This window comes from Notothenia rossii (assembly GCF_949606895.1).
Source record: "Notothenia rossii genome assembly, chromosome: 3".
Classification (NCBI taxonomy): domain Eukaryota; kingdom Metazoa; phylum Chordata; class Actinopteri; order Perciformes; family Nototheniidae; genus Notothenia; species Notothenia rossii.
Genome location: NC_136901.1, coordinates 94,578,889 through 94,596,828, shown reverse-complemented (window position 1 = coordinate 94,596,828; position 17,940 = coordinate 94,578,889). Strand labels below are relative to the sequence as shown.

The window sequence follows — 17,940 nt, the reverse complement described above, 5'->3', positions numbered from 1 at the left end:
TAAATTATTTAGCTTCAGGGAAGAAAAATAAAAAATATGTTTTTTTAGTTAGTTTTTAGTCAGCTACTTTTAAAGTGACACAAGTGACGAGTAACTGACATGAAGTAACCCCGGTGTGGTGTCGGCTCGGCAACAGACCACTCAGAGCTGGTGATTACTTCAGTTTATTTCCACACCTGCATTTCAATGGACAACATAAAATGGACACGTGAGCTGCGTTTCTCAAGAGATCCTCACGCGGTATGAAAATCTCCTTTACAAAATAAGTGTCCAATAATCAACAGCACAAAAATGATCGTATAGTGGTAGTATATAAAATGTGAAACATTAAACATAAACAAACTGGTGTACAAAACTCACATACCTGCATTTCAATGGACAACATAAAATGGACACGTGAGCTGCGTTATGGTGGAGAGATAGCACCACGCTTACGTTAGCCTATTAGCTCAAATTAGCTATAGAGAACCACAGTGACGTGTCCTAAAACCCGGAAGTAAGTTAGCATTTTTACCACTTCCGGTTCCTTCGATAAAAAGCAATGCAATTTCTCCATAGGATTTTGGAAAATAGCTCCAAATAAGGTCTGTGTTTGACACAAATTGAAGAGACAGATCACGTTTGTCACGAGTGGTTTATAAATCGTTGGATAATTTTTTTTAAACTAAATAAACTACCCAGTATGAACACTTGTATAGCCCTTATTAAAAACATTCGTTCCTCAAGTTGTAAAAATTTGCTAATAACGTTATTCTGAGAGTTATTTCCCTCTGCATTATGAACGTGCATCTAACCCACGGGGCCGCGCCGCCCGGCACGTTCATGTTACGTGTGCAGCACTACATGAGTTTATCTTTACCCATGGATGCACAATAAGAACGGACCCATATCACCTTACTGCCATCCCACGGAGCTGTAATAATGGATATATTGGACATGTTTGCTGTAATTCATTATTATACTACATGGGCTGTAGGATTTAAATCTTGTACCGTAAATGTTGTATTAAATAAAGTTAATATTACCGACGTTAGATTAACGTCCCTGTAGCTTCTTATTGCACTAAGAAGTAGGGGTGCACCGAATGGGAAATTCTTGGCCGAAACCGATACCGAAAATAGGAAACAGTTGGCCGAAAACCGAATGCCGAAAGGCTGAAAATGATTAATAGAAATATATATATATATATATATATATATATATATATATATATATAATATATACATTTTTTACCAATGTTGTTCAGCTGCCTGATTATGGAAAAAGACATGATTATGGCTAAACTTAACTTAAATAATAATCACTATTATGGGTCCATAAAACATTTATTCAGCACTTTTGAATGTATACAGTAAATTAATTCCAAGTCAAGTGCATTTTCTTTTCTCTGTAGGATAACTACAACAAAGTGCATTCAGAACAAAGCCACGGTGCTTTAAAACTGCATAAACATCTAGGCCAGTAGGCCCACAACAGAATAGTGTAAATAAAGACTGTAACAGCCAGGCCTTCAACAACAACAAATGCACCTATAAGTGCATGCATACAAATGTGCAAACTGGATAAATCCACATGAATGTAACTATTTACAAATGAAATTACAATTCAATTTCAAGAATCTGTAAATAAGGCTGTCTGTCCTCATAAGCAAAGTAGTAAACATTGTATAAAGATACATAAAGTGAAAACTGGATACAAAATCCACAATCAATTACAAATTAAATTACAATTTCAAGAATCTGCAAATAAGGTGGTCTGTCCTCATGAGCAATGTAAACAACATTGTATCATTTAGATACCAAAAGTACAATATATTGAACACTGTGCTGCTGTCATTTCCCCCTAATGATAACCTGAGATGGTGAATTATAACTCACAATGAAAATTGTTCAGGAAAGTGGGTATAGAGTAGACATGTAGAACTAGATAAGCTTATGATAAGCCAGCCTTGTCAACTTATGAAGGAAAAGTGGGAGGTTCTTTTTAATGAACAGTAGCTTCTCTGCTTTATCAGCCATAAGTCTGTTCCTCTTCTCATCAAGCACATGAGAGGCAGCGCTGAACAGTCTCTCGCTGTCAGTGCTTGTGATTTGATCTTACTCCGCATATTTGTCCGGGTGTTTTGATTTCAAGTGGTGGATTAATCCCGAAGTGGTGAAAGTCTTTGCAGTGACACCCCCTCGAGAAATGTCAGCTGAACACGTTTTACAAATCGCAATCCGCGCCTCTTTCTCTGATATTTTTAAATATCTCCAAGCGCCAGACATGTTGGCTGTGAGCCAGCCGCGAGCATGGTCGCGCGCCGTGCTTGTCGCCGCGTTTTGATTACGTCATCACAACAACACGTTAGCTGATCAACGTAACCCTGTTCCCTGACATTCGGTGATATTTTTTCGGTGCTAAAACACTTTTGGCCGAAAGGGCCTTTTTAACCATTTTCGGCCGATAATTTTCGGCGGCCGAATATTCGGTGCATCCCTACTAAGAAGCTTATTGCACTGATAGAGATATATATATATATATGCAATAATTATTTCATGCTAAACAAAGCTCTGTTGCTTGGATATCACTAGATCCTGTTACAGCGTAATATAAGTACATAACGATTGATGTGTACATTAGCATAATTATTAGCTAGCTGCTAACTGCCGCCTCGTTAATATAAAATCCCTCATAACAAATCATTACCATGCTGTCATGAACGCGTGGTGCTGTTATGTGTACTCCAATATTATTATTTGTTGTTGTGCAACTGAATATTGATTAATCTCAACCATATCTGTGTTTATGTTTTATTGATCTCTCTCTCTGTGTTAACATTTAAAGTTCGTGAGCCATTAATTACACTAGCTGTGTGCAAAGCTGTCATCAAGGCAAAAGGGGGCTGCTTTGAAGAATCTAGAATAAAAAATCACACTTTTTTGTTAACTATATAATTCCATATGTGTTCTTTCATAGTTTTGATGTCTTCAGTATTAATCTACAAAGTAGAAACAAATTAAAAATAAACAAAAACCATTGAATGAGAAGGTGTGTCCAAACTTTTGACTGGTACTGTATATAAAAAACACACATATTTCAATATTTAGCAGGTTCCCTCATCTATAATCATTTATACAAGCGCAACTTTAAACATTTACAGCAGTGAAATGCAACATACAAAATAATCAAGAAACATCATAAATGAAACACTGACAGGGAACATTTTACTGAGCCATCATTACTATGACATAAGAGGGTGCCATAAAATGTGTTATTCTTTGACATGTCTGTGAGTTTTGGCTTTACGTTGTGCACGCTCCCGCGAGGTGCAGCAGCCATGCATAACACGGCGAACCGTCCCCCCCCCCCCGTTGACAGTTCACGAGCATGCTTTCCCCTAGACTGTCCAAGACTGACATAACAGTGTCTTTCCTGTTTCCTGCAGATGTCCAGCAGCTGGTGGTGGTTAAAGAAGAGCCTCTCCCTGACCAGCAGGAGCGGAGCTCGGGTCCGGACCAGGAGGACCCAGAGACCCCCCCACACATTAAGCAGGAACAGGAGGAACTCAGGATCAGGAGGGAGGGACAGCAGCTTCAGGAGCTGGGGAAGGCTGATATCACCAAGTCCACTTTCACTCCTGACCCTGTAAAGAGTGAAGATAAGGAAGAGAAACCTCAGTCCTCACAGCCTCATCCAAGACAAACTGAACACATGGAAACAGAAGCTGATGGAGAGGACTGTCGAGGACCAGAACCAGCCAGGAACTCAGATCCAGAGAGCAGTTTACAACCAAAGACTGAGGACCACACTGGAGACTCTTCTGAAGACACTGATGACTCTTCTGAAGACACTGATGACTCTTCTGAAGACACTGATGACTCTTCTGAACGTGACGCTGAACACAGTGCTGATTGGAAGGAGACCAGAGAACCTGCCTCAGGCCCAAACTCACTGAAAAGTAGACAAGAATCTGTCATTGATCCACGACGTAGTGCTGAAAAGAAACCATTCAGCTACTCAGTCTGTAAGAAAACGTTTAGATATAGAAAAGATCTATATCTACACATGAGAATCCACACAGGAGAGAAACCCTTCTGCTGCTTAGTCTGTGAGAAAGCTTTTTCACACAGTGGAAATTTAAAAACACACATGAGAGTCCACACAGGAGAGAAACCCTTCTGCTGCTTAGTCTGTGAGAAAGCTTTTTCACACAGTGGAAGTTTAAAGGAACACATGAGAGTCCACACAGGAGAGGAACTCTTTCGCTGCTCAGTCTGTAAGAAAGCTTTTTCACGTAGTGGAAATTTAAAGACACACATGAGAGTCCACACAGGAGAGAAACCCTTCAGCTGCTCAGTCTGTGAGAAAGCTTTTTCACAGAGTGGAGGTTTAAAGGAACACATGAGAGTCCACACAGGAGAGGAAATATACAGCTGCAATGTTTGTGACAAAATATTTAAATGGCGTGGTCGTTTCCAAAGGCACAAGTGTGTTGGTCGTCAGTCCTCACAGCTTAATGAAATTCAAACTGAGAATAACGGAGAGGCAGAGCCTCCAATCAGCAGCTCAGCTGAACACATGGAAACAGAAGCTGATGGAGAGGACAATGAATAAGTCTTATGACTGTTCACACGTGAGAGAAATCTGTCTGACTGGATTAACATTGTTGTACAACATCCATATAAGACTTAAATGAACTCCATCTGTATCAACATAAGTGGACAATATGTTTAATGTTTTTGTCATTCTGATGTATACGTTAACCACTGACTGTTGATGACCCATTTTATTTGGATTGAGGGCTCCAAGTTTCCATATAGGATGATTTGATCTATTCTTTATTTCTAAATGTTTTGTATCATTGCTATCCTGTTAATGAGCCCTGTTTTACATAAATGTACCTGTTATCGGAGTGTTTTTGCTTCTGTAACTTTAAGGCAATACATTTTCCTATTTTGTATCCTGATGACCTAATGCTGTTACATGTAATACGTTACTCCCTAAGCCTGTTTTCACCCATCTGCAACCGATTCACTAATCAAAACATTTAATTTCTTTGACCCCTTGACTCGACTAGTTCTTATTTAATAATCGTTATATCTCCTCAGGACCAAGTTTCCGTGTCCTGCCTTTCACCTGCTGATCACCCACTGCTCATTTAAGGTGGACTGACCTTTACAATGGACCAGCTAGTCTTAGTGTCTTAATGCAAACGTTTTGGAAAGTGACGCTAGACCAAAAACGTGCTGTTGGGCTGTGTGCTCTCTGCAGGACAGGGTATGTACTCAAAGCTTGTTTATGGTATGAGAGCTTCACTCTGTTCTTGTTGTCCAAACAACGCCAACAGAGCGATACGTCTTCTTTCCAGCAGATGGCATACATGTTAAATCATCCAGTTCAACTGTCATCCACATATTAGTGATTCAACAGCAATGTGTAAAACATGGCTAGTAATTGACTCACAATCTCAACAGAATGTGAAGAGGTTACAGTCTTGCGGTTATGTCCAAGATGTTGTTTTTTGTTGTTGTAAGAGATAATAGGGATTGATGCAGAGAATAACCAGAAGATAGTCTGGATAGAGCCGTCAAAGAACCAGAAAGGGTTTTGAAGATTATCAGGGATATAGAAAGAATACAAATATTACAAATGATTATACTTTTTGCAGTGTTAACATCTAAATACCACATTTAAAAGTACTCATTTATTAATAAATCATATTTGTTATAATTATGTATTTATCAATTTGTTCATCACCTTAATATTCAAGCTGATAAAGTTGGAGCTATTTTTAATAACATTATTGGCTATGCGGCTTGCTGGTTTATTTGTTGTTGAAATACGAAATAATTTACAAGTTGATTTTATTTTGTACAAAAATCTGAATCTGTAAAATAAGCTTTAAAATAAAAAATTGTGCCACAAAAAGTTCCATATTTTCATATGAGATATAATGTTGAGGTGTTAAGTAGCAGAAAACAATTATATTATAAACAGTTAGGTATAGTGTAAGTTCCTCCAGTAAATAATACAGCATTTGAAGTGTGTACATGGAGAAGAATATACCATGAATCGTCCCACAGAAGGGAAATGTACATTCTGTATCTATCCTAGTGTTAGGAGCAGTGGGCTGCCATATGTACTGCCCAGGTATCAGTGGCTTCAAAGGTGCCTTGCTCAGAGACACATCGGTTGCACTTGGTCTTTCGGGGACTCTTACCGGTGACCTTCCTTTTCCCAAGCCAAGTCCCAATGGACTTCGGTGCTGGACGAAGTATTCCTGGATCACATCAGTTACCCATTAGCCGCGTACTTTGTACCTAGTGCCGGCACTTATTACCCCAGGGCACTAAGTACCAATCACGTTCACACCGGAGTACTTTCCCCTGAGGGAAGATTACGCAAATGGGACATGGTTCCCCAAAACTTGGTTCATTTATAGTTGTGAGTGTGTCTGGGCTCCTGAACCAGCCTCACCCGTCTCCCCCTCTCCCCCCTGCTTCTCTTTGAGGCAGCAGCAAAGACTAGTTCTAGCTCTCAACAAGTTTTTAAAGTTTATCCTACCTTTTCTCACCTAGTTAACTTTTTTTTGTATTATTCATGAGTATTTGACTAATCACTCCCCCTTCAAAAGGAAATATGTGTTTACATAAATGGTGACCAAACCGTTTGAGACCCACAGAGAACTTAGACTAAGTTGTCCTTTACCTCACCTGAGCTGTAGTTATCAGTCTCTCAGTCTGACAGGAGAGGACTCTCCTCCACCTTGTTGACAGCTCATTATATCCGTTAGCGCAGCTAGCTAGCACCAGATGCTAACAACAACAATACACGTAACCGGTGGGCACGCTTTCTCTCTCGCTCGCGCCACACATACACTCCTGAGCTTGAATGACACGAGACCAATCGAGGGTATTAGTATGATATGTATGAAAGTGGCCATGTCGGCAGGCCACATCATGTAGACAGCCAGTCACCCTCTGTGAGGCAGAGTCAGACCCACATTTGCGCAGCGTTGCGTTCACAATACATACATAAAAAACTAAAATCCTCAGGCCAGCAGGCCACTTAACAGGCCAGGCCATCGGGAAACCTCCCGGTCCTCCCGATGGCCAGTCCGGGCCTGCTGGCAGGCCGCAAACAACTTCACGGCGTATACTGCCGTCGGAAGTCCCCGGCCGGAAGTCCCCGGAGTTGGGGATTTGGCTTCAGTCGAAGCTGCTGGGACTCCCAGCAGCTTCGACTGAAGCCTTCCGAGTAAATCGCCAGAACGCCGACAACTCCTCATCACTCCACCGCTCCCATTTTTTTTTTTTTGTTGCCATAACTTATTCTCTCTCCGTTGGTGCGCGGGGCTAATGCTAATAATGCTAATGCCACAAATACAATGGCGGCTTCACAAAACTTTCAGAGTTTTACGGGGCGTGGTTTGCAATTCGCCCAGCCAACCAGAACTTGGGCACTTTTCCCCCCCAGGATAGTACCACCTCTCTAGCAGGCATTAAAAATGTGGGTAAAAAGTTCCCGGCACTAAGTATTCTTTTTGGTGTGAACGCAACATAATGGGTACAAACGGAACTAAAAGGGAAAAGTACTCCGGTGTGAACGCGACAATTGAGGATGTTTGAACCCAAGCCAATACAGTGCAAACAATGTTGTAATTTGGTCACAGTTCTTTGGTCTGAAGACATGCCTTGGTGATTTGTGGCAAATATAGGGATAAGTTGTGCAGCGGTAGAAATTGAGAAGGAACCAAAGTATAGTCAGTGTGGGGGGAATCACAAAGCATGGCGATCAGATTGTCCAAAGAGAGAGATTAAAATAACCAAGAATAGGTCCAACAAAACAATGCTTGAGGAAGAAGAACGAGAGAAAGGGAAGTGTTGGAGCCATAAGGTATCTTGTTTGTTTTAATTGTATCTGCACAAGTTGAATGTATAATGCAGTTCCAACATTGAACACAGGATGGAGCATTGAACTTATGAGTGCATATAAGTAATCACCGGGTGATCAGATTCAGGTGTGTGGGACGGAAGCAAACAGTGTTTTGACCGTGTCTGGAGAAGCCCTGTCGAGATGAGCTGAGTTAAACCTGGTACAGCGTGACTGGCATGCATATTGAACACAAAATAAATGGATCGATACTAGATTGAAAGATACACGACTCGTATGGAAATTGTTTTATCGTCTGGAACACGCGTCAGAACAAAGGTCTCCCGTTCCCATCCCTCAGTGGCTTGAGTATAGATTAGGTTAAATAGTCACTACAGGTAGAGTTGAGAAAATAGGGAGAGTAAAGCAGGTAGGAGTCATGAGGAATATTGGCGTGTCTGTCCATGGGGATCAACTGTGCTGCTGAGGCAGAAAGAAAGTCAGAAAGAATCAAAATAGTTGTTGATGCCGTAAGAAAGTTTCTGACAATGGTGGGAGTTATATTGAAGAGGAAGTACAGCGGCTGCTGAGAGAGGCTTTCATGTCCTCTCAGAGCCTTGAGCAATGATATTAGTGGGCTAGTTACTCGAGATAAGAGGTTAACATGGCAAGCTGTAATATGTTAATTTATTTTCCCTTTCTCCTATATTAGTATTATCCGTTAGCAGAGATGGCAAAAGTACACACATCCTTTACCCAAGTAGAAGTACAGATACTCGTGTTTAAAAATACTCTGGTGAAAGTAGAAGTACTGACTAAACTTCTTTACTCAAGTAAAACTAAAGAACTTTGAAATGTACTTCAGTAAAAAGTACCCATAACTAGCAGCTGTTTGAAAGAGTACCTGACCTCCCTTTATATTAATAGAACAATAATGTCATTGTTAGCTAACGAATGTTTCCATACAGGGCCAATTCTAGGGCCTCTGGGGGCCCTAGGCAAAAATTCACTGGGGGCCCCTCGAGCCAGCTTTCATCACCATTGTGTTATAAATAATCTGCCACCAACAAAAAATTGCTAAATGTAAACAGCTTTTTATTTAACAACTTCACATTTTTGTTATTTTCAAAGTTAGTTATTAGTTAGTAATATGAATATAGAAGACATACACAAACGAATAAATCATGCATATAAATATAAAGAACAATTAAAACCAGAATAGTTTTCCTTCAAAAATCTACGTGAAGTTTTTTCAGTATTCTGCAGAAAGACTATATCTGTTTCTTGTATTGGTCCTCTTGTTACTAGTGCACACTTTTCACTATCATTTAGGACATTTGGCCATTGTGCTCGGTTGTCTGATGTGATCAAACCTTTTGTAGTCGTGGTAGTGGTGCTGGAGGTAGGGGTTGACGTGTCATCTTCATGATGAGAAGATGTTGCTGTCCCACTGGAGGCAGATGTAGACGCCCCACTGGAGGCAGATGTTGACGCCCCACTGGAAGCATATATTGACGCCCCACTGGAGGTAGATATTGACGCCCCACTGGAGGTAGATATTGACGCCCCACTGGAGGTAGATGTTGACTTAACTGCTATGACCAAAAAAGAAACAGGGAATATCATGTTACAAGGAATCTTTGGAGTGCAATGCACAGTATAATCAATTAAAAGTGGAATACTTAACTTACCATCATCAGCATTTGGAGGGGGCACCTTATCCTTTCCCGTTGCTGCTGCTGGTGCCAGAAACTTAAGAAAGGATCCTGAGGATTGATAATAAAGTGAAACTTATAACAGTAACATGTTAACAATTCAAAATGCCTTCACTTTATATAATTCAAATTCCTCATATTCAGCTTTCGAATGTTGTTCTTGGGGATAGCTTCCACTATTCTTCATTGTTTACTATTTCCACTTCATTTGAAAGGGACAATGTAAGTGAACATGGATACAGAGGATTGTGCTGGAGCATGCACTATGGCTACTCAGGTTGAAATATACAGTTTTCAGTATCATCATAAAACCACTAGGAGTACACTACAGATGAATGAAGACGTGTTAATACTGTAATTACTAGCTTTTACGTTCATTCAGCCGGCTAGCTAAGCTAAGCTAACACGTCAACAGCAACTGTAATTTCTAGCTTATACTTTTTTCAGCCAGCTAGCTAAGCTAAGCTAATAGGTCAACGGCGTTGTACCCATGGCCGTATCTACCATTGAGGTCACCGAGGTCCGGACCTCGGTAATATTTTCCGAGCTGTGTATACAAAACTTGTGAAATAACTGCACTAAACGGAGTTCTTTGTAGTACTTCCATTTACTGACCATGGGGGCGCTGCATAACTACGTAACCTCGATTAAAGCAAACAGAAGAAGACAACATGTATCAACAAACCACCGCAGCCCGGGCTTGTATCGTTGCAGCGGAGGACTGATGAGGTATCTAGAGATCTGAGTCCAGCGGGCTGCTTGTTCCTCACAGGACATCATAGGACCAGCAGATCCTGTGTGAACGCTCTACGTTAGTCAGTGGACGTCCGACAACATGCACACTAACTTATATTGCAGCTAAACTTTGATTTGAATTGCTTGAATAAACTAGCTAGAGAGCTAAAGTTAACTACATCCATCCAATGTCAGAAGGATTACCTTTTAACAAACGTTGTAATGCTTTTCTTTCATTTCAATTTGAGTAAAACATTGAAGATATAACATTGTATTGTTTTCTTTTTACACTGACTCAGATGAAAAGACTACGTCAGTCGAAGCTCAGCTTTGGTAAGGAAGAGACAGGACAGGCAGAGAGAAAGTGATGGAAATCAGGGAGGAACTGGAGTCACACAAAAGAATGTAGGCTTAATAACCCCATCTATCTATCTATCTATCTATCTATCTATCTATCTATCCATCTATCCATCTATAACAATAGTCTTAATTTATAGACAATAGGCATAATTTTAAAACAACATATATCTATTGCAGTTATGATGTCATAATAACATACAATTGTATAAAACACAATTTGCTTACATCTTTGTTCTCTTTTGAGAATCAAACAAAACAGATTTAAATAAAAAAAAAGAATGCAAACAAACAAGTGAAAATAACTAAATTGCTGAATTGCTTTTAATTCACTGGCAGGAGCGTCAAGTGAGGAGGAGCAAACATTTAACCACGAGGGAGAGATTGAACAAAGAGAAAGAGTAGAGAGAGTAATGGAAGAGATGGAAGAGAGGGTGCAGGTTATGGAAAGGAGAGAGACATGGAAATGGAGACTGAGGGAAATAGCACAGGAGACACAAGGGGACAAGAGAGACCAAATACCAATACTAGAGTAGACCAGGCCGGAAGAGAGGTGGCAGGAATAGATGAGAGAGAGATGAGGGGTAAGAGAGCTGATAACGGTCAAAGAGAGACAATTCTACATGAATTTGATCCAGCCAAGTATAAAAATAAAGCACTAACTGATGAAGAAAATACTGCCTTCTCAAAAATAAGTGGTTCAAACATGAACATAATTACCCCAAAACAAAGTTTGGTGAAAAGCAATTACGCGATAACATGAAGTGGGAGGAGAAATATCCTTGGCTAAGATATTCTGTTTCAGAAGATTCCACCTATTGCTCCATTTGTATGTCATTTAGTAAAAAACGAAAAAACACAATCTTCATAAATGATGGATTTCGAGACTGGAAAAATGCCATTGGAGAGAAGCGGGGCATCATTTCTAACCACAGTTGTAGTCCAGCACACCTACATGCCTCGGAGCTGGCTTAAAAATATTCTGTCAGTAGCCCAAGGGCAACAGAAAAGCATTCATTCTGTTCTGAGTGATGCATATGTTGAGAAGGTTGGAATGAATCGACACACATTTTTTATTCACAGGCAAGTCAACGTTGTCGCAGTAAAAGTGCCAAGATAGCTCCTGGTGCAATAGAAGTGTTCCCTTGCAGTGTTTTACTATTATGTCTGATGTTTCTCTATTAATATTGCTGCTGCATTAATGTGTATGTTGCATGTTACTGCTGTAGATGTGTTTCCGAGCCGCTCCGATTACAACGAGAGTTACAACGAGAACGTGACGTCATATTTACACTAGACGGATCCTTTCTAGCCATAACCCCCTTCCTTGTGGGTTATGGCTAGAAAGGATCCGTCTTGTGTAAATATGACGTCACGTTCTCGTTTTAACTCTCGTTGGAGCGAGAAAATAAACCAGTGTTGGTGATCTACAGTGTTGTCATTCTTCTTTGAACAGCAAGACCGCTAACACCCTATTTCAACAATCACACTCCCTGTAATTTACATAATTAATAGATGGTTTAGCTTCTCAACATCATTTGATGTGGCCCACTCAGGGGCGGACTGGGAGGAAAAGGTGGCCCGGGGATTAATTGACAGACAAGCCCACTTAATGAACGACATGTATCGGCCGGCCGACGACAAAAGTATGTTACTTAACAAAAAATCCTATGCCTTTATTGTTATTTTGGACCATTATTCATATAGTAGTCACATTACCTGAGCCCTTGAGTTGCTTATAGCAAAATAGTTACAGCATATATTTAGTGATTTTAATGTTAACAGATCATTGATGCAATAACATTTGGACCCAATTTCCCTGACTTGACGCATGGAATAAAACATGGGCGTAGGAAGCATCCTCAATGTGGATGAGACAATTTAACAGGGGGTGTGGGCAGGTGGTGGACCTCACCTCCTCTAGGGGGGTCCGGGAAGATTTTTTTTTAAATGTTGAAGTTAAATGCATCAATTTGGTGCACTTTGAGAGCAAAATTAGGGACTAAATACATCTCTCAACACCCATATGTTATTGTAAACAGATTTACTTTTTCTTTCAACATTTATTTGAACAGCAAGTACAGGCAAAAGTGACTGCACCCAAAACAATAAACCTGCTAGCTAACTAGCCTAAACTCAGTAACAGAATGTGGGCAACACGTTCTTCTCCACAGCCGCACGACCCGACCTCTGAGTCAGACGTCACTTCCATCTTTTCTATCCTACGGGTACAGCCACTCCCACTGAACCCCCCCCCCCCCCCCCCCTATGCAAGCCCCTCCCTCTGAGGGCTTGCTACAATACTGTATACTGTACACAAACCATACAAAAACGCCTTTACGCTTTGGAGCTAGTTTATCCATCTTTAAGCAACTGCAAGCTAGGTCAAAGTGAAACTATCTGATAGATAGAAAATTCATAGGTTCCTTCATTTTTTGGCCCTCCGACCCACGCACAGCACCGGCCCACCGGGAAAACTCCCGGTATTCCCAATGGCCAGTCCGCCCCTGGGCCCACTGATGTTAACGATCGTAACTGAAAGGCTGCCTGCCAAACGTAAACATTCAGCCACGTGACTTGCAAACTCTCGCGAGAGTTTTACACTAGACGGATCCTTTCTAGCCATAACCCTCCTTGTGGGAGCTCAGCTCCCATTGCCTCACAGTCACACTTAACTCGAGCCCTGCATGTGGCGTCTCGTCGCTACGGTTCTCTCTTCTGTTCCGGAGAAAGTGTGTGTGAGCTCCAGCACTACTGATCCATCATCTGTGTGTCTGGATAAACCTCGGAATGGACTCTGTGCTCTTTTTTCTGGAGCGTTTACCTCGGACTAAAGGAGCTAGCTTAGCATGCTAGCTGGAAACACGTTAGCAACACTAGTCAGATTGAGAGTTTGACGGAGAGAGAAACTGTGTGTTTAACGGAGTCTGCAGGAAAAGGTGATCTAGGAAACATGAGTAAAGTTCGAATGCTGCTGTCGTTGAAGAAGCAGCGACGAACTGCTGCTGCTGAAGAGATATTTGCTCTGTTTGAACAAACAATAGCAGAGCTCGAGGAGGAGCTGTTTCTTTCCAAAGAGGAGAACAAGAGACTCCAGAAACTACTGGACGCTGTTTTACAGCCTCAGCTTCGGATACACAGAGCAGGTATGTTCCCTTTACTCTTCATTAACACTTTACACTCTTCAGTAACACTTTATTATCACATCAATAACACTTTAGACCAGGGGCGCTGGAAGAGGGGTGCTGAGGGCGCTGCAGCACCCCCTAGCGTCAGGCAGGCGGAGCTCCTATGCCTGCAAATTTAATTTTGTGATATATATTTTTTGATTACATTTCATTGTGCCTGAGATATATTTTATATTATTATTCAAAGGATGAATTTAAACTATATAATACATTATTTAGCTTCAGGGAAGAAGAAAAAAAATGTTTTTTAGTCGGATACTTTTAACGTGACGCACAACACAAGTGAGGAGTAACTGACATGGCACAAAAAAGTATCTCGGAATTCTTTCTCACTAAAAACGCTAAATCTGCTAAAAAGATTGAAATAGAAGATGCAGGGGCAGGGCATTATTACGCAGAATCTGTGTAATATGTAGCCAGGAATTAGCAATGCCTTGATGGCCTACTTGGTAAAATCATATTTTACATCTTAAAGGTGGGGTAGGTAATTCACTTCAGATACACTTTTATTCCATGGAATGCTCTTAACATCCCAATGGCAATGAATACATTAAATGCTTTGACAATAAATACATAATAAAATGTCATCTGTGGAAGCCGTAGTACTGTAAAAAGCACGACCAATCATCTGAGCCGGCCCGGCTAAAGTAACTGGATGGCCTACCTGCCTGTCAGCCTTCCATCTGTGCAAAAACTTATCTCGTGCCCTCATTGGTCATGTTCACGTTCGTGTGTGTTGGAGGAGGGGCTCTGTAAGGAAGTCTGAAGGGGCAGATTTTTTCCGGTTGTGTACTTTCAAATTCTAGCGCACTCGAGCTGGTTTCTCCATTCTTAACCACCCTACTGTTGCGGCAGTAATATCCAAACAAAGTGCCGCGAGGGACTAAACAAGAGAAAAAACACTGGATGCGCAAAAACTCAGTCTTTCCAAAAGTATGCATTTGACCTTTTATTTCCAAAGCAAAAACATTCCATATCCATATGCGTAGGCCTATATTCCTTTTACGTGTGCATGCGTGCTTGCGATCAACAACAATTGTCCTTTTCTAGCTCACTCCCCCTCCATCTATTACAAAGTGCGCAGGTAAAAGCAACCGGATATAACCACAAACGTCACCACACAAATCCAATGACACGCCCACCACCTATAGTGACTAAAAAAAACATGTATCGTAACAAACACAGAAAACATACTTCAAATGTGGCTCCTACATTCCTGCCCCTAATTATATCAACATAATAATTACACAACTGAAAATGATGTAGGAGACAATCAAGGAAAACACTTTTAAGGATAAAAACGTCCTTTGTTAAAGTGTCCTTTTCTTCTTTAGGCAAAAAATAGAAAATAAAATAAAAAATATATAGTTTGTTAGCCTATGAAGGAGTGATCTTTACTATCACTTAGTAAAAAGTCGGAAAAAATGTCAAGGTCTATGAAGTTCACAAATTTCCTCACGGCTCTTCTGCTTCCTGTAGAAGACAGATCTTTGTGATAGGCCTGTCCAGATAGCTAGTTTTTGTCTTCACTCGCACCTGACGTACTAGACCTCTTCTGTCTGGAATGGTTTGCACAATCCTTCCTGTAAGCCATGAGTTGCGAGGTGCTGAGTCATCGACTATGAACACAATATCTCATATTTTTCTTCTTTGGGTGGTTTACACCATGGTGTGGTATATACTATACTACAGATCTTCAAGGTTTGCAACATATATCCTATTGACAGTGACATCTGGCTGTCCACAAGTCATTTCACTACTCCTGTCTCCTCTGAGAGGTCCATTGACAGTCCAACCCAGCATAGTTTTGACTGCGTATGGGCCCCCGTCTACACTCCGAAAAACTTCCCATGGCTCCAGTGCCTCAGGAACATTAGTCCCAATCAACAGGTCCACATCTGAATCAATCTCAGTCATCATTACATGTTTCAGGTGAGGCCATCTCTGAAGGTCTTTCGGCAGAGGAATGTTGCCTCGATGAACTGGCATAGTTTTCTGGGTGTAGGTGTCAGGCAGCTCACAATAATGACTGCTGTCTAATCCAGCCACATGCAGGTCAGAAACAATGTGACTTCCAACTATTTTCTCCTGACCCCTTGTCCGAAGGAGAATGTCTGTTCTTCTTCCCCTGAGATTCAGTTTGTTCATCAGCCGCTCCGTGCAGAATGATGCTGAGCTCCCAGGATCCAGGAAAGCATATGTTATGAATGTTTCATGTCCCTTCTTAGACTTTACTTGAATAGGCACTATGGAGAGAGTACAATCTGGCTCACCGGCCCCTGTAAGACCACTGGACTGAACGGAGATCAGAGCACTGCTTAGCTTTTCCTTTAGCTTGCGTTGTGTCAGTTTCTTTCTCTTTCTGATAGATATGAAGTCTGCTTGGGTGCTTCAGACTGCATACTTTGCACGAGAGGAGTTTCCTACAGTCTTTACTCATGTGCCCAATACACAAGCATCCAAAACACACCATGTTCCCTCAAGAAAGCGATTTTCTCACTATGAGCCTTTCTTTCCAGTTGAAAACACAGATCCAGTGTATGTCCACCTCCACAAAACAGGCAAACACTTGTACCTAGTGAGCCTCTCTCCTTCATTCTTATTTCGGGTTCCACTTTCTTTTCCGCTGTCATAATAGTAGTAGCAAAGCTGCTTCCCCTTATCCTTCAATGAGGTTCAAACGGAGCTTTCCTCACATCTTTGTTGGCTGCTGGTGGAGTATCCTGTATATCTCCAAACAGTGGATCACTCACAATATCCACCTGTCTTTCAACGAAGGTAACAATATCCATGAATGTAGCTCTCCGGCCCTGCCTTTTCTGTAAGTCATAGGCCAGAGTTCTCCATTTGTCCCTATATTTGTAGGGCAACTTTTTTATGATGGCTAGCATATTGCTAGGCACGTTCAACTCACACATGTATTCAAACTCTTCCATGACATTGCAGCATCCTCTCAGAAAGAGACCGTAAGCTTGCAGAGCTCGCACATCTTCTACTCTTATTGGCTGCCATGAAAGAGCCGAAACTGTAGGCCGAAACTATGTAGGCCTTTTATTGTGGCCAGCCTAAGGTGCACCTGTGCAATAATCATGCTGTCTAATCAGCATCTTGATATGCCACACCTGTGAGGTGGGATGGATTATCTCGGCAAAGGAGAAGTGCTCACTATCACAGATATTTTCACATTTGTGAACAATATTTGAGAGAAATGGTTATTTTGTGTATATAGAAAATGTTTTAGATCTTTGAGTTCATCTCATGAAAAATGGGAGCAAAAAGTGTTGCATTTCTATTTTTGTTCAGTGTATATTCTTTATTTATTTATATATATATATATACATACATACATACATACATACATACATACATACATACATACATACAGAATATATATATTAATTTGGCGCAAGATATACTTTCTTGTTTGCACGTCCCGGGGCACTCCGGCAGGACTATAGCAATAATACATCGAGATTAAGGTTAAACACATTCCTTTCACTTGTGAATACACATATAACTATGGAGAACCAGATGTGTGTAAATACTGTTTGTGGTAATTTAAAAACAAATGCCGGTGTTGGACACACAAACACACCAAACACACACACAGAGCGGAGCTGAGCACAAACACACACACATCATGCGCCCTGGTGACCGGACATCTCCTTCATGAAACGAGTAATAGGGGGAATAATCAGGCAGTTCAATAGAGGTGTGTGTGTGGTTAGACGTAGCAGCCTCGATCTCTATCCAGCTGTTCTAATGAAGGGAAACGCAGTGAAGTAAACAGTAAAAGGCACAGCTCTTTGCAGCTGGTGCTGCTCTTCTCAGATTCTGCTGAGTTACACGTTACTGCCTCCAGTGCCCTGTACGACGAAGCCAGTTCAACAGACCCTGGATATGTTTGAGTTACCCGGCTTAACTAACCCTAACAAACGTGATCTCGCTAAGCGGTCCTACGAAGCTGGTTATCAAAGTTAAAGTTAAGTTAAAGCCTTTTATTGTCATTATACACAGAGTATAACGAGATTCAGAGTGCAACTCTGTCCCGGAGTGCAACAAATACAAACACGTACATAAAACTAAAAAAC

At 41.1% G+C, this 17,940-nt stretch overlaps 2 protein-coding genes and 1 long non-coding RNA gene across 5 annotated transcripts in view; 1 reads left to right on the top strand and 2 right to left on the bottom strand.

The window, feature by feature from the left end:
• The window catches only part of LOC307032686 (uncharacterized protein), a 528,358-nt gene that overhangs the window by 347,277 nt on the left and 163,141 nt on the right, over positions 1–17,940 (bottom strand). The gene's annotated exons all lie outside the window — the stretch shown is intronic.
• LOC307032690 (uncharacterized protein) overlaps positions 1–17,940 on the top strand; it is a 29,183-nt gene that overhangs the window by 1,277 nt on the left and 9,966 nt on the right. For 2 of the 3 annotated variants that reach the window (XR_013806359.1, XM_079670844.1), the window contains exon 1: positions 13,179–13,807. Coding sequence is in view for 2 of the 3 variants with exons in the window: in XM_079670844.1 (XP_079526970.1) it covers positions 13,615–13,807 (193 nt within the window). In the remaining variant the exon portion in view is untranslated. Of the gene's footprint in view, positions 1–3,427; positions 3,872–13,178; positions 13,808–17,940 lie in introns of those variants that run through there. The other variant, XM_079670843.1, reaches the window with a different exon arrangement.
• Positions 8,933–10,221, bottom strand: LOC307032285. The gene is made up of 3 exons (XR_013806215.1): positions 10,074–10,221; positions 9,546–9,620; positions 8,933–9,449 (listed from the first exon to the last, which is right to left on the bottom strand). It is a non-coding gene; the product is annotated as an uncharacterized lncRNA (long non-coding RNA).